This window comes from Pipistrellus kuhlii, unplaced genomic scaffold (genome assembly GCF_014108245.1).
Source record: "Pipistrellus kuhlii isolate mPipKuh1 unplaced genomic scaffold, mPipKuh1.p scaffold_m20_p_1, whole genome shotgun sequence".
Taxonomy (NCBI): domain Eukaryota; kingdom Metazoa; phylum Chordata; class Mammalia; order Chiroptera; family Vespertilionidae; genus Pipistrellus; species Pipistrellus kuhlii.
Window position 1 is genome coordinate 43,608,139 of NW_023425404.1, and position 15,609 is coordinate 43,623,747.

Here is a 15,609-nt window from a genome sequence, read left to right on the forward strand (position 1 = left end):
TGTGGGGCTTACAGAGACCTTTGGCTTATATTCATTTTCCCTAAGTGCCGCCAAGCCAGACGAACCAGGTCCGAGGTCGCGCTGCTGTGGAAGAACAGCCTTCCCATCATGGTGGAGGTGATGCTGCTGCCCGACTGCTGCTACAGCGACGAGGGGCCCACCTCGGACGGCGTGGACCTCAATGACCCTGCCATTAAGCAGGACGCATTGTTATTAGAAAGATGGGTGTTGGAGCCAGTTCCTCGACAGTAAGTTGTACAACTTTCAGATTGTTATTGGTAAATCAGGTTTCCCACAACGTTCTGTACATTGTTTTAATAATATATACGTACTTTCTTCGAATCCCTCTATTTATGTAGTAAAGTTTAGTTCAGATAGCACTGTAGATACTTAGTACAGGTACAACTTTAAGTGACAACTGGTAAGTCTACTTCTCTGCTCTTGAAAGCAGACATCCTGAGGCATGTGTTTATTTCAGCTTTTCTCTGTCTGAAACTCAGTTATTTTGTACTTGCTGACATTTAGATGATTTTTTTTTTTTACTTCCCTTAGGAGTGGTGATCGATTTATTGAAGAGAAGACCCTTCTATTGGCTGTCCGCTCATTTGTGTTTTTTTCTCAATTAAGTGCTTGGCTGAGTGTTTCTCATGGTGCTATTCCACGAAATATTCTTTACAGGTACGTGTAGGCACAAAAAGAGCCGTGTGTATTCAGCTGCACTAGTTAGCTCCTGAATTTTACCTTTTCAGTATTTTAGTCCCTTCATTTCTAATTTAAGTAATAGATAAAATTTACTGGCATTTTTCTCAAAACATATTATAGAAATGTTGGTATGAGTCAGCATGAATTTTGTTTCTCGGGTTATAGTTGATGTGGAATAGTTTGCAGAGAACTTTCATGCTTGGATTGTGCTGCCATTATAAATAAAGCAGGAAAACGTTCAGGGCTGCTGAATTTCCATAATGGAAGGCTTTCTTAATTTGGGGCATTTTGATAACTATAAATGTACAAACTGCTGAACAAGTATCTAATTGTCTCTTAGGCAGGTGGCCATGAGTATCTCTTAGTCACCTTGCACAATAGAACTAGCTGAATCTAATTATTTAGTGGTAAATACAAAGCCCCCCCCTTTTTTTTCTGCTTTGACAGGTAATTTTAAATTATAATATTCTTGAGCTTTAATGCTTGTGTGGTCAATCTAGTAAGAAGATCATCTCTATATGAAGTATAATCTATATTTTTATGTTGGTTTTATTAGACTGACATGCATGGCAAAGTAGCTAAAAGCAAAACCTCAATCGTAATTTATGCAAACAAAGATAAGTATATGACTGTTTAAAATTTTTAAATAATATCTGGTAATGATTTTTATAACTTATCGAATCCATATTTTTCTGTGTGATTCTAGAATCAGTGCTGCTGATGTCGACCTGCAGTGGAATTTTTCACAGACTCCAATTGAACACGTGTTTCCTGTTCCCAACGTTTCTCACAATGTGGCCTTGAAAGTCAGTGTTCAGTCCCTGCCCAGACAATCTAATTACCCAATTCTGACGTGTAGTATTCATACTAACATTGGCCTTTATGAGAAAAGAATTCAAGAACATGAACTTAAAGCTCATCAGCACCACAATTCTAACGAAGCAGAGCAGTGCAGTACAAACAGTTCACAGCGTGTGTGTAGCAAGCAGACCTGGACCGTGGCACCTGAAAGTGTATTACATGCAAAACATGGCACCCCTCCAGAATACACCACAGCTGTCAAAAACGGCAAACTGTATCCGGGCCCTGGCAGTAAGTCTGACTGTGGAACTTGTCAAGCCAATATTGTGGGCTTCAGCAGTACAGGAGATAAAAAATCGCATGAAACACCAGTGAGGACTTTAAAATCATTTTCAGTGATCGATTCCAGTGTCCCCAGCCGCCAGAGTTCCTGGCAGTCAGTTGGTGAGACTAATCCTCTAGTATGCTCTTTAATTCAGGATCGACAAGAAGTTATTGCAAGAATTGCTCAGCATTTGATCCATTGTGACCCAAGCAGTTCGCACGTTGCTGGACATGTACTTAATACTCAAGAGCCTAATTCACTTAATTCGAAACTTTTCCGGGTTTCACAAGAAAATGAAGACGTGAGGAAATGTAAAGAAACGTTCTCAGTTTCTTTTGGTAGTCCAGAGCTTACCTCCTCAGAAGACACCGGCGCGGGGAAGATCCGAGTAAAACCAGAAATCCCTCGAGGTGAAACGTGCACTGCTAATGGTCTTCATTCCCACCGGCCTGTTGGTGAGACTAACCCTCTAATAGGCTCCTTACTCCAGGAGCGGCAAGATGTGATTGCGAGGATCGCTCAGCACTTGGAGCACATTGACCCAGCAGCATCACGTTTACCCCGGCAGTCCTTCAATGCACACGACTCTACTCTGGTTCCTTCTAAAGTTTTCAGGAGTTCATATGAAGACAAAAATTTGCTGAAGAAAAACAAGGAGGATGCCTCTGTTTCCATTTCTAATACAAAATTTTCCTTATTAGAAGACGGCAGCGAAGGGGAAAACTTAATACCTACTAAATCTTTTAGTTCTTTTAAATGCAATAGTAAAGTCAAGTCCTCTTCGAAACCTCAGATGAGAAGAAATCTGTATCAGGACAATCCTAGTGAAGACATCCAGAGTACATGTCAGGGGATACAGAGCACAGGCACTAGTTTATTGGCCCCCTCAAATATGTCTCCTTGCAAAGAAGATAAGTTGGTTTTGACGATCAGGTTGGAAAATACACTTCCTGAGTGTCAATTTAAGGAGCAGGAAATTAGCAATGGAATTGATAAACGGTATTCAAATGGCAGCGGTGTTGACAAACAGATTAGCATAAGTAAGAATAAGGAAAAAATAATTCAAAATGAAAATTGTAACCCAGAATCTTTTAACAATCACCAATTTGATAAGCTCAAAAACAATGACCCGAAAATAAAAGTTACTACATTGGAAATGTCTGGATATTTGAACAAACATGAGAACAAGTGGTCAAATAAAGACTCAAAAAGGCCTACAACATCTGAGCAAAATATGCAACTTAGTATTAAAAATTATCTCAGTAAAGATAAGGAAGATTTCAAATGCAAAAGACAAGACCAATTAAAAAATGAACAGGATAAGAAAGAAGATCCAACTGATGAAAAATTGCAAAACTGTCCTCGGAGAAAAAGTGTAAATGGCTGTTTGTCTACATGTGAACAACTAAAAAATACAGAGGTGTTGGTACGTAATATCTAATATTTCAATTATAATTCTTAAACATCTGTTATGGTATGGATTTTCTTTACAGGAGGTCTAGTTATAAGGTGTAAGGTGCTCACTATCTATAGAACATACAAGTTGATGTAGTAAACCTGCTACAGAACTAGTATTAATATTCTTGCAAATAACCCACTCACTGAAGAGCAGATGCTAGCTACATTCTTCCCGTTGCCCCTTTTTTATTTCAATAGTATGAACAATTGCTGGAGAGTAAATAGGAGTCATAAATAAAATTTATTTTAACTTATCAGAGCAACCTGAAAAACATTACAGAGCACCTTAAAAGAATCAGAAGGTGCAAGAAATGGGAAAATTCACATTTGGGAATCCTGCTACCAGAGCAACCTGATCAGCTATTCTGTCGGCGTACAGACCTGCAGCCTTGGCATATCGGGACGATGCTCTAACCAGCTGAGCTACCTGGCCAAGGCCATGTTCTATTATTAACTCCAGTTTACAAATGAGAACCCAAGGCCTGGAGAGATTAAGTTAAATTTGCCCAACATCACAAAGCTAGTAAATGGTAGAACTAGAACTCAAATTAGTCTTGTCTGATGTTTATTTATGTGTTTTTATGAGCTTTTGATCTTTGCATATAAACTTACCTAGATTCTTAAGAATTAGCCTATTTCCTGTATCACTTCAAAACATGGTACTATGCCTGAGTTAGATATATTTTAAAATTCATGTTTATTATATTGCAGTATCATGCTCCACCAACTTAATATCTTCTGAGAATGCCTCTTGATATCTACATAGATTTATATTTTAGAATAGTATACTATTTTTCCTACCTGTGAGTAGTTTTTTCACAAATAAACAGAATCAAATATTACCTTACTAGATGCTAGAATCTGAGTATTTACAAATATGACCATATTTTGATTAGGCATTTGAACATACTTTCTTTAAAATATTTGAATTCATTTAACATCTTAGAAAAAGCTTGGACATTGTTTTCTGATTAAAGTGTGTGTGTGTGTGTGTGTGTGTGTGTGTGTGTGTGTGTGTAAAGATACAGATATATAAATCATTAACTTCATCACCAAGGATTTAAATACATCAATACATATTAGAAAGGAGTCTAACATTTAAAAAATCACCATTGAAATTTAATTCTTTTCCTAGCAGAAAACTATACCACTGAAACATTCAGGTGTCTGGCAGAAACATAATTTTCATTCTTTGGATGGAACCCTAACCAGAGCCTTTCATCCTCGGACTGGATTGCCTCTTCTTTCAAGTCCTGTAAGTATTTTCCTTTGATCTCCTATTTAGAAATTGAAAGTATCTAAAATGTTTGCAAGTCATTTATCAGCATCACTCTGGTGTAAAAGGCACTATAGACTTCATTCAGTATGGTGCACTGAGAGTTGACACAGGAGGACCTCCTCCTCCTTCCCAAACACAGAAATCCTGGATAAGACAACACAACTTGCACATACATAATATAGTGTAACAGCAAGAAAGGTACACCTCTGAATACTAAGTTGGAAAAAATCCTGGGCCTCTCGGATATCTGAACTGAAGACAGTGCTAGGGTTTAATGGCCTTCCTGGGACAGGAGTCAGGCAGCAAGTCTGCTCCGGTCATAGCTGGGTCCTAAAAGCCAAACTCCTCATAAAACTAGAAGGAGGGGAGAACTACCCTTCTAGAACTGGGAGAGGAGGGGGGAAATCACCTGCTTATTTAAGGGTGCAACAGCGAGGTGTATAGCGGGTGGGGAAATAATCCCCCAAAAGAATTTTGACTTAAACCTAAGCCACTCATGGTAGTTCTGAATTTGTGCTGTCTATGAGGTTCAGAAACATCTAGCCAAGAAATAACCATAGACTAAATTGAAACTTGTAAAGTCCATTGAGTCCTAGCAGAAGAAACATGAAACTATTCCACATCTATATCCCATAGCACCAAGAATTTATTTTCCTGGAAAATAACTCTTTTTAAAATATATATATATTTTTTATTGATTTTTAACAGAGAGAAAGGGAGAGAGATAGAGAGCTAGAAATGTCAATGAGAGAGAATCATTGACCAGCTGCCTCCTGCACACCCCCAACTGGGGATGTGCTCGCAACCAATGTACATGCCCCTGACTGGAATCGAACCTGGGACCTTTCAGTCCGCAGACTGACGCTCTATCCACTGAGCCAAACCGGTTTCGGCATGGAAAATAACTCTTGCTGAAGATTATCTCAGAGGAAAAACATTGTGTGTGTGTGTGTGTGTGTGTGTGTGTGTGTGTGTGTATAAAGATACAGATATATAAATCTATACAGAGCACCTTAAAAGAATCAGAAGGTGCAAGAAATGAGAGAATTCACATTTAGGAATCCTGCTATCAGAGCAACCTGAAAAGAGAGTAATTGTTTAAAATATTCTAAGATATAAACAATGATAAAGACAGGTGTTAAGATGAAAGAAGAAGTGGATTTGAAAGAGAACTAAACACAAATTATAAATATTAAGAACTATTATAATTGAAGTATACACAAGTGTATATACACATACAGGTGGATTAAATAGTGGATTAGGATGAGTTGAATAGAAATTTAGTGAATGGATTAGACAGATATTAAGAAAGCACTTAGGCTGAAACCGGTTTGGCTCAATGGATAGAGCGTCGGCTTGGGGACTGAAGGGCCCGGGTTCGATTCCGGTCAAGGGCATGTACCTTGGTTGCGGGCATATCCCCAGTGGGGGGTGTGCAAGAGGCAGCTGATCCATGACTCTCTCTCATCGATGTTTCTAACTCTCTATCTCTCTCCCTTCCTCTCTGTACAAAAATCAATAAAATATATTAAAAAAAAAAAGAAAGAAAGAAAGAAAGAAAGAAAGAAAGAAAGAAAGAAAGAAAGAAAGCAAGCACTTAGAGGGGGAAAAACAAAAGAAAGCACTTAGAATGATGCATAGAAAGGAAGAGAGATGGTAACATGAGAGCATGGGGGATAAAATGAGATGTTCAATATAAGTCTAGTAGAAATTCTAAAAGGAAGGCTAGATAAAATAAGGAAAATGCAGTATTAGAAGAAATAAAGATAGAAACTTTTCCAGAATTGAAGCATAAGAGTTTAGATTGAAATTTTCACATTAAGTGCTGACTACAGAAAAAATTGCCTGGTGTACTTGCACAACTCTCAAAAATATTGAGGTTGGCCCTGCCGATTTGGCTCAGTGAATAGAGTGTAGGCCTGTGGACTGAAGGATCCCTGGTCGATTCCAGTCAAGGGCATATGCCTGAGTTGGGGGTTCGATCCCCAGTAGGGGGCGTGCAGGAGGAAGCCAAGCCATGATTCTCATTATTGATGTTTCTATATCTCACTCCTCCCTTCCTCTCTGAAATCAATAAAGTATATTTTAAAATGACGTTATATAAGATTATGCACATTTTTTAAATATTTAAGTTGTTTAAATTTTCAGAGTCATCTGGTTTTTTAGTCACCAATTAGACTGATCACTTGGATACTTGTATATACTTAATATTAATTCTAGAAATATCTGTCTAACTTGCAGGTTGTACATAATTTTACTCTTAGTGTACACGTGGGTCTTTCACTTTTAGGATATTTTGATCTAGGTGGTGGTTTGTGCTAAATGTAATCTGGTAGACAATGATGCTTCAAACCGCAAAGTGAAGTGTTTTTCAAATCTATTGGCTATGGAGGCCCCAGGGTTCTTGGAAATGTGCAGCGTGGTGGGGATGGACAAAGGAGCAACACAGCTGGCCCACCCCAGGCTCCCATCGCCATTTAATTCTTTTCCTTTTTATTTTAAAACTATAAATCTTTTATTTCTGCTCCCAGAATACAGATGTAAAATAAAAACATCTTATAATTATATTGGGATTCCATGTAGGGTTTGGTTTTAGAAAAAACTGGTTCTGCTTCTTAAAAAATAATAAAAGCCTCATAAAAGTGCTTTTATTAATCCCATTTTCCCCATATTAGTTAATAAAATAAGAATATAAAAACAATAAAGAATGTGATTTTATGTAAGCTATTTGTGGAGAACGTTTATTATTTTTAAGATACAGTTAGTTTTCATTTGTTAAGTATTGTCAATTAAAGAAAAAATTATAGTGTGTTTTTTTTTTAATTTCACAAATGATTACTTTGGCCTTAGGTTCCTCAAAGAAAGACACAATCAGGTTGCTTTGATCTGGATTCTTCATTACCGCATCTGAAAAGCTTATCATCTAGAAGGTATTTACCTTAAAATTCACCTGTGTATATGAAATAGTATTATGCAAAATTCTGACCTTTTACAATAAATAATGTTGGCTCTAAAAATCACAAATTTAACAAATCTTATTTTTCAATTGGTTATCATTTTCAATGTGATTTTACACATACAGTTATTAAGGATGAGTTAGGGAGAAATTAATACTACATAAACAAAATTTTAACATTGTTTTTAATATTTAACTGGGTGTGTGTTTTTCCAGTCATTCAGATTCTCTTTTGCCCTACCCTCATTTGCAAAAGAGCCTCAGCATTTGTTCCAAGTTGACATTTAATACCGTCATTCTTTAGTCACATAATTTTGCATTTGTATTCTCATTTCTCCCTGAAAACAAAGACTGATACAGGAGACTGCATTATTATATATCTCCAGCAGATGCCACTACATGACATGTTATAAATTCCACTATGAAAACTCCCAGGATATTATATATATTCTTTATCAAATATTATAACAATGATTACAAAATTTAATCAAGAATGTTAAGCTAGCCGAGACCGGTTTGGCTCAGTGGCTAGAGCGTTGGGCCTGCAGACTGAAAGGTCCCGGGTTCGATTCCGATCAAAGGCATGTACCTTGGTTGCAGGCATATCCCCACTAGGGGTGTGCAAGAGGCAGCTGATGGATGATTCTCTCTCATGGATGTTTCTAACTCTCTATCCTTCTCTCTTCCTCTCTGTGAAAAATCAATAAAAATTTATTTTTAAAAAATGTTAAGCTAGATATTTAACATCTTAAATTTGGTTAAATTAATTTTTATTATGGTAGTTTAAGTAAAATTAATTATATCTTAATTTAATGCAAAAGTAAATTAGAAAATATTATGGTTAATATGTCCATTTGTTGTTTTTTCTTTCTTTTTATTAGTCCTCGACCCTGTTTAAATATTGAAGGCGACCCAGAAATTCATGAAAAACCGTTTCTGAGTTCTAGTGCTCCACCTATAACAAGTCTTAGTCTCCTAGGAAATTTTGAGGTAATGTTGTGGTTTTTTTGACACTATTTTAAGAGTTGTAAGTTTCTTAAGCTAGATCCAGGGTATAATTTATGTCATTTGTTTATGAAAGGGAAATAACAAATGGGTTGCATATTTCCAAAGCCTGGAAATCACCTTTCTTCTCCCCGCATCCCCTCCTTATCCCCCGTTCCCCTCTTTCCTTTCCTTTTCAGAAGTGGATTTGAGAGAATTGTTAGCTGTGACATCTTAGAATCGGGTAGCTTGTAGAGCAGACAGAGGACTTTGATGCAATCGGGTTGGATGGAGGTATCTGTGACTCTAGCTGCAGGATAGACTGACTCACCTTCTTGGCTGATGCACTTGGCTCTGGGACCCTGGAGGGATGACGGTGAACTGATAGCAACCCCTTCATGACCAGTGAGGTTGGCTTTTAAAATATGATGGTTCTTTGTACTAGATTTGCAATTTCTCTGTATAATTATATAGAAAACCACCTTAAACATGAACCTGTTAATGACATTTTAAATGTTACTTTAATTGATGAATTTTTATGGCAAAATAACTTGATATTTGTAGTTTTAAATCGCTTATCAGAGTTATGCTTTGATATATTGCTTTATTCAAGATAATTTTTTAATATGGAGGCTATCTTTCAAAGTCTTAGTAGCAACAACAGAAAATATGTTTTATGGTAAGTGGATTGATCTCTTTTCCATGTCACTGACCAAGACATCAGTTCAGAGGTATTGATCTCACTATTTTTCTTTGTCATTTGAAAATTACATAAGGTAATTGTGAGGCTCAGTTCCTTTGCAATCTTTGTACAGTAATCCAAGAACATTTATGAGAGAGACAAGAGAGTTTTGATATGTGAAAACCTTAAGAAAGAGAAGATGATTAAAAAACTGTTTTTAACTGTTGTTTTCACACAATTCTGTGCAGATAATGTGTATATTTTCACATGACTTAAGGAGAAAAATAGAGAAATTCTGAAACTGTCCAACTAATAGGTCCTCTTTAATTTATAATGAATTAGGTGCTCTCTCCAGTAAATCACTGATGATATTTTTTTCCTAGTGCATTTGACTCTATATGCCAATTTTTAAAATATATTTTTTTATTGATTTTTTTTTTTTACAGAGAGGTAGGGAGAGGGATAGAGAGCTAGAAACATCGATGAGAGAGAACCATCGACCAGCTGCCTCCTGCACACCCCCCACCGGGCATGTGCCTGCAACCAATGTACATGCCCTTTGCTCTATCCCCTGAGCCAAACCGGTTTCTGGTATGCCAATTTTTAAAAGAGGGAGAGGATAGGTGAATTACTGAACTGACACATTGGTCTTGTTTCATGAAACGGGGCAAAGCCTTACCCGGCAAAGTTGTTGAGGGGAATCTGGATGTTTTTAAATTATTTGTGGGGCTTTAGGTGGAGTCTAGAAACACATTGACTCAGAATAATACCCAAGTAAAAGACTATTTATTTCTGAGGCTAGTTTTTTGTTGTTGTTTTTTTTTTTTTTTTTTTTTTTTTTTTTTTTTTTTTTTTTTTTTTTTTTCTTGCTACCATTTAGAATGTTCTATCTGATAAGGGGCTGATATCCAAAATATATAAGAACACATACAACTTTATTAGCAAAAATTTTTTTGATTAAAGTTTTCTACCCCAAAATAAGTACAGCAATTAATAAAATAAAATAAAATAAAAAGTTTTTTAGTCCAAAAACCTTGACTTATCCATTCCAGTCATCTGTCCTGAGAATCTCTTCCATCAATTCAGTCCAGCACAATACTGACAACTGTTGCAAATAGGTGGTTGTTTTTTTCTACACGAGGAAATTCCAGGAATTTCTATCACTGTAAAAAAAACACCTTGCGCCAAGACCGGTTTGGCTCAATGGATAGAGCGTCGGCTTGGAGACTGAAAGGTCCCGGGTTCGATTCTGGTCAAGGGCATGTACCTTGGTTGCGGGCATATCCCCAGTAGTGGGTGTGCAAGAGGCGGCTGATCGATGACTCACTGTCATCGATGTTTCTAACTCTCTATCTCTCTCCCTTCCTCTCTGTACAAAATCAATAAAATATATTAAAAAAAAAAACCACCTTGCATTTTCTAAAATTTTATATAAATACAATAGATTCACTCACCATTTGCTTTTGGGGTGGAGGAGGTCAGCGGGTTCTTGTATTGACCATTATTAGTTATCCATATTGTCCTTGCATCAAGCGTTGATCCCTTTTCCTTGCTATTATATGGGAATAGCACAGCATGCTTATTGGTGCACGCAACTATAGACATTTGGGCCGTTTCCAGTTTTCGGTTATCACAGATAAAGCTGCTGTGAATGTTCACATTTTTGTGCTAACATAAATTTTCATTTTGCTTTGGTAACTACCTAAAAATGGAATGTCTGGATAGTATGATAGGTGTATGTTTAACTTTTAAAAAAACTGCCAAACTGTTTTCCAAAATAGCTATACTATTTTTAATTCCTACCAGCAATGTATGACAATTCTAGTTCCTCCACATCCATGCCAGTGGAGGTATTTTTTGTTATTGTGATTTTTTAAACATCCAAGGCTGTGTTTAAATGAGTTTCCTTAAGGCCAAACTGTATTTCCTACACTTGTGTTCCATGAAATGCTCTTATGTCCTTTTACTTTATTTTTCAATTACAATTCACATTCAATATTATTCTTAGTTGCAAGTGTGTAGCATAGTCATTTGACACATTCTTTACAAAGTGTTCCTCCAATATTTCCAGTTCCCACCTGACACCATACATGTTATTACAGTATTATTGACTACATTTCCTATGCTGTATATTATCTTCCTGTGACTCTTTTTAACTACCCATTTGTACTTCTAATCCCTTCACTTTTTCCATCCATCCCCCAACTTCCCTCTCCTCTGGCTACTATCAGTCTGTTCTCTGTATCTATGAGTCTACTTATTTTGTTTGTTCATTAATTTTATTCTTTAGATTCCACAAGTAGGTGAAATCATATGGTATTTCAATGGTCAGTTTTTCTATATTAGCCATTCTAGTGTGTATGTAGTGCTTTTGTACTGTAGCTTTTGTTGTTTTTAGAGAGAGAGAGGGAAGAAGAGAGAAGGGTTCTGTGAGGATTAACAAAATTTCTGATATCATTCCTACTCTGGTAGACTTTTTGTTTGTTTATTTATAGAAATAAGAATAACATATTGAACAGTTAGGTCTAACTAATGGTAAAATTCAAGGATAGTTCAGCATGGGTTGGAATAGTGAGAGGAGGCAAACTTGATAGGATGGTAGAAGATCGATGAGAGGGGTTAATTTCAGGTCAGATGAACATTAGAAACGAGGGCATGGCAATGGTAGCAACCATGTTTCCAGTGCCAGAAGGCACAATAATGTATTTCTTTAAGTAGAAGACAAAATGAATGTGTTGTGTTAACTTTTAAAATGTATATCTTAAGAATTATTTTGTCTTCTAGGAATCTGTCTTGAACTATCGCTTAGATCCTCTTGGCATTGTTGACGGTTTTACGGCCGAGGTAGGGGCCAGTGGAGTTTTCTGCCCCACCCATTTGCTGCTTCCGGTAGAAGTGTCATTCTACAGTGTCTCCGATGACAATGCTCCCTCTCCTTACATGGCAAGTATTTTTTAAATTGCCTTTTTCTGCTAAAATTTACCAACTTAGTGACAGATGTCTTTAAGTTTAAAGAGACTGAAGACTGCTTTGGTGCAATGGTTGAAAATATAAAGTCTTTTCTATGAGAAAATTGAAGGCTGAATAGAGACTAATTAATATACCAGCCAACATGTTACCTCACGACTTCTTTCTGAGCTAGCTCCAGTAATAGATATCTTCTTTTGCATTTGACAGTGGTGCTGACATTTTACTTGTTTCTATGTGCTTGGAAAAAAAAGATAAAAATTTGATTAGTGACATCATCACCCCATGTCTTGCTGAGTTCACACAAACTCTCAAGTGCTTACTGTGCACACTGCTCCCACAAGGGTTGCCTTCACATGTTGGCAACTACTAATCCTCATCTCAGTAGAGTTTAGGGAAAGGCATGGTAACCTAAGGCTTCTGCAAGGCCCTGTTACCCACTTTGTCCCATCTGGCTTGTCTTTGGACCATTTCATTCTAATCCTAAGGTCCTTTAGAATATTAGTTATTCTGACTAAGTGCTAATGTTTTACTGGAGAGTAAGATAGCAAAGAGGAATTAGGGCAGAGTATTGAGCCTTCCAGCCCTGTGATTTCATTTTTCCCATTTTTTATTCCAGTGAGTTGAGCATAAACTAAGCCTTCAACTGCAGAAATGATACCAAATCCTGGAGTATGATTAGTATCAGCCCTTTCCCAAAACACAGAGAGTGAGAAGCAATGCAAGTCCATACAAGTTTACAGAGATGGTGTCACATAAGGAGTCAGAGCTGGTTTTCAGTTTGGTCTTCCTTTGAGAACTATACATTGCCATAGGCATAGAAATATACAGCTCTGGTCTTGCCCCTCAAATGTCCTCGCTACCACCTGGCTCATTTGTTTCCTCTCCCCCATCTTTTAGATTTTCAAGCACATTAATAACAGTGTCTTTTGTTATTAATAAAAGTTGTGAAAAGGGAATTCTACATAAACAAGAAATAACAGAGGAAGGGAAGTTTCGCTTTTTTTTTCTTTAAAGGAACCTAAATATAGCCTACTCACTATTGGCTTAATGAAGCTTTATTCCATTCTAAGGGTGAAAATTTTAGTCAAGACTCTGATCCACATATCTGCCTATTTATTCAGTTTTCTTTTCCAATAATATTTACACTTGTGGGTCATAACCAGAATGATGCACAACATTGGTTATTAGGAAAAACGAGGCCCGCTCCTTGATAAACCTACCTGTTATCCCATAAGCCACTTTTTAGTCATTTACTCTAGAAACAGGTATCTACTTTTCCAGTATAATTTTAAAGAAATTAACTCATAATTTGGGATAATTAATATTATGGAAAGTAACATTGAGATAAAGTCAATATCAGGGTAAAAGTTCATCATACTGGAATGCTTATAATATTATAATATAATTGTGACAATGTTCCTTCTGCTTTACCTGGATATCAAGACGTCTCTTAGGTTTAGCATATTCTACTGACACATAGTGACAGAGAATTGAAAGATAAGGTCTAAAATACTGAATCTGTCATTGGGGCACAAAGTCCTGATAACTATTAGGATGGCTGAGAAATAAGATAAAAGAGTGAATTGGCTAAAAATTGGCTCAAATAAATATATTTGAGTGAAATTCATGAGCAAGAGGTCAATTGAAATATGCTTTAAAGAAGCAAAACAGCATTAATCCTTGGCCTTTGATATCTAAAAAATGAAGAATTAAGAGATAAAGGATTAAGAGATTTCTGTCTTTAAAAAGTACTCACAGGGAGGCTGGGGGAAGGTCAAATGGGAAAAAGAAGAGACATGTTCTACTATATGTAATACTTTAAACAGTAAAAAAAAATAATAAAAGTACACATAAATGATTACAGATTCTTAGTGTTTAAATCAGGTTGAGTTAGTCTAAAAGATTTTTGATTTACTTTTTTCTGATAATATTCTTCAATAAACTTTCCATTGTGTAATTTTTTTTGTCAGATTACTCATTAGAATTGGGTTTCCTTTGTAGAAATGATGCAGTCCAAATCTTAGATCACATCTTCCTACTGTAAATTAATAAAACTAATCTTGTTCTTCAGGGAATTGGTAATTCCATCTGTTTTTAAAGTATTGATTATGTTTTGATAAGATAATACATATAACCGATCAACAGAGCTGAACACCAAACTCCTTTTTGTTACTTTAATAACCTTGGGCCTCACATTACAAATTACACAAATGACTCACAAAGATAAATGTTTGGCCCAGAAATTTGTGCCTTTATGGTTTAGAAGTGGTACTGGACTTTTCATTAAATAATTCCTTAAAAATTAACTCAAAGCTATGTAATATCTCTCTCCAGTTGGTGTCAGTGGTAAAAATGTTCTTTGAGTGTTGTATCATAGGACAGCTCTTCACAGTTTAGAAACTGTTGCTTGGTGGAACCCAGCAGAAAGGTCTAGAGCAGGTGTGCCAGTACCAAATTCATGTTATAACTTATATTATCATCATATTAACAGGGTCATATGTTATTTTCTCCTATTTGTAAGTAACCAAATTAAGATAAACTTATTTCTGTTTTACTTAAGATTTATATATTTTCTATTAGACAATAATTTGAGAATAAGTTTTTGTATAAGATTTGACCCAGTTCATTTATCTTAACCTTTCTATTCCATCCTAAAATGCCAGAAGTCCAGCCACTTTTTCTACATAGAAATATTGATATGCTAACCAATTAAAATAAATAATTATAATAATAGAATTCCAAATAATTTCTCCATTTCTTTCTAATTCCTAACTTGCCAACGCCATGCTGGCTTAGAAATTGTAACGTGTTGTCCTGGCCAGTGTGGCTCAGTTGGTTGGGCACCATCCCATGCACGGAAAGGTTGCCATTCAATCCCCAGTCAGGGCACAGGCCCTGGTTGTGGCTGGATCTCTGGAGGGGTCGTGCAGGAGGAAGCCTATCAATGTTTCTCTCTCTCTTCCCCTGCCTCTGCCTGAAAAAATATTTTAAAAAAAGAAAAATTGTGAATTGTTGCTTTAAATCTGAAGTGCGTGTGTGTGTGTGTGTGTGTGTGTGTGTGTGTGTGTGTGTTTTAATTCTATATTCTTGGCATGCTTCTCCCTCCCGGAAGCATGCCTGTGCCTTTCGCTTCCCTCCGTTTTTCCTCTTTGGCTTATATCTCTTAAACTCTAAGCCGGGTTCCTACAAAACCTGCAACTAGGGGAGCCCTGGGCAATGGCTGCTCGTCTTGGGCTGAACCTGTCTCCAAGGTCCTCTTCGTTGCTTCTATTCTAAGCCCTTCCTTGTTTCCCTGTCCCCCAGCTTTAATCAACTTACTCTCAAAATGAAAAAATAATCTGTATTATTTCTTTATAAATTAATCTTGTTATTGTTATGTCCTAAAACTATTACAATTGCATTAAAAGAAGTAAATACAGGCTTGATAGTAGTTTTCCTTTAGTTATTTAAGG

General features: G+C 36.5%; 1 protein-coding gene across 10 annotated transcripts in view; it reads left to right on the top strand.

Annotated features, from left to right (window-relative positions):
- FAM214A (family with sequence similarity 214 member A) overlaps positions 1-15,609 on the top strand; it is an 81,705-nt gene that overhangs the window by 57,259 nt on the left and 8,837 nt on the right. For 6 of the 10 annotated variants that reach the window (XR_006741797.1, XM_036441513.2, XM_036441502.2 and 3 more), the window contains 7 exons: positions 46-248; positions 553-678; positions 1,409-3,254; positions 4,422-4,541; positions 7,416-7,495; positions 8,403-8,511; positions 11,972-12,130. Coding sequence is in view for 9 of the 10 variants with exons in the window: in XM_036441513.2 (XP_036297406.1) it covers positions 46-248; positions 553-678; positions 1,409-3,254; positions 4,422-4,541; positions 7,416-7,495; positions 8,403-8,511; positions 11,972-12,130 (2,643 nt within the window). In the remaining variant the exon portion in view is untranslated. Of the gene's footprint in view, positions 1-45; positions 249-552; positions 679-1,408; positions 3,255-4,421; positions 4,542-7,415; positions 7,496-8,402; positions 8,513-8,703; positions 8,892-11,971; positions 12,131-12,773; positions 15,074-15,609 lie in introns of those variants that run through there. The other 4 variants (XM_036441493.2, XM_036441540.2, XM_036441558.2 and 1 more) reach the window with 3 other exon arrangements.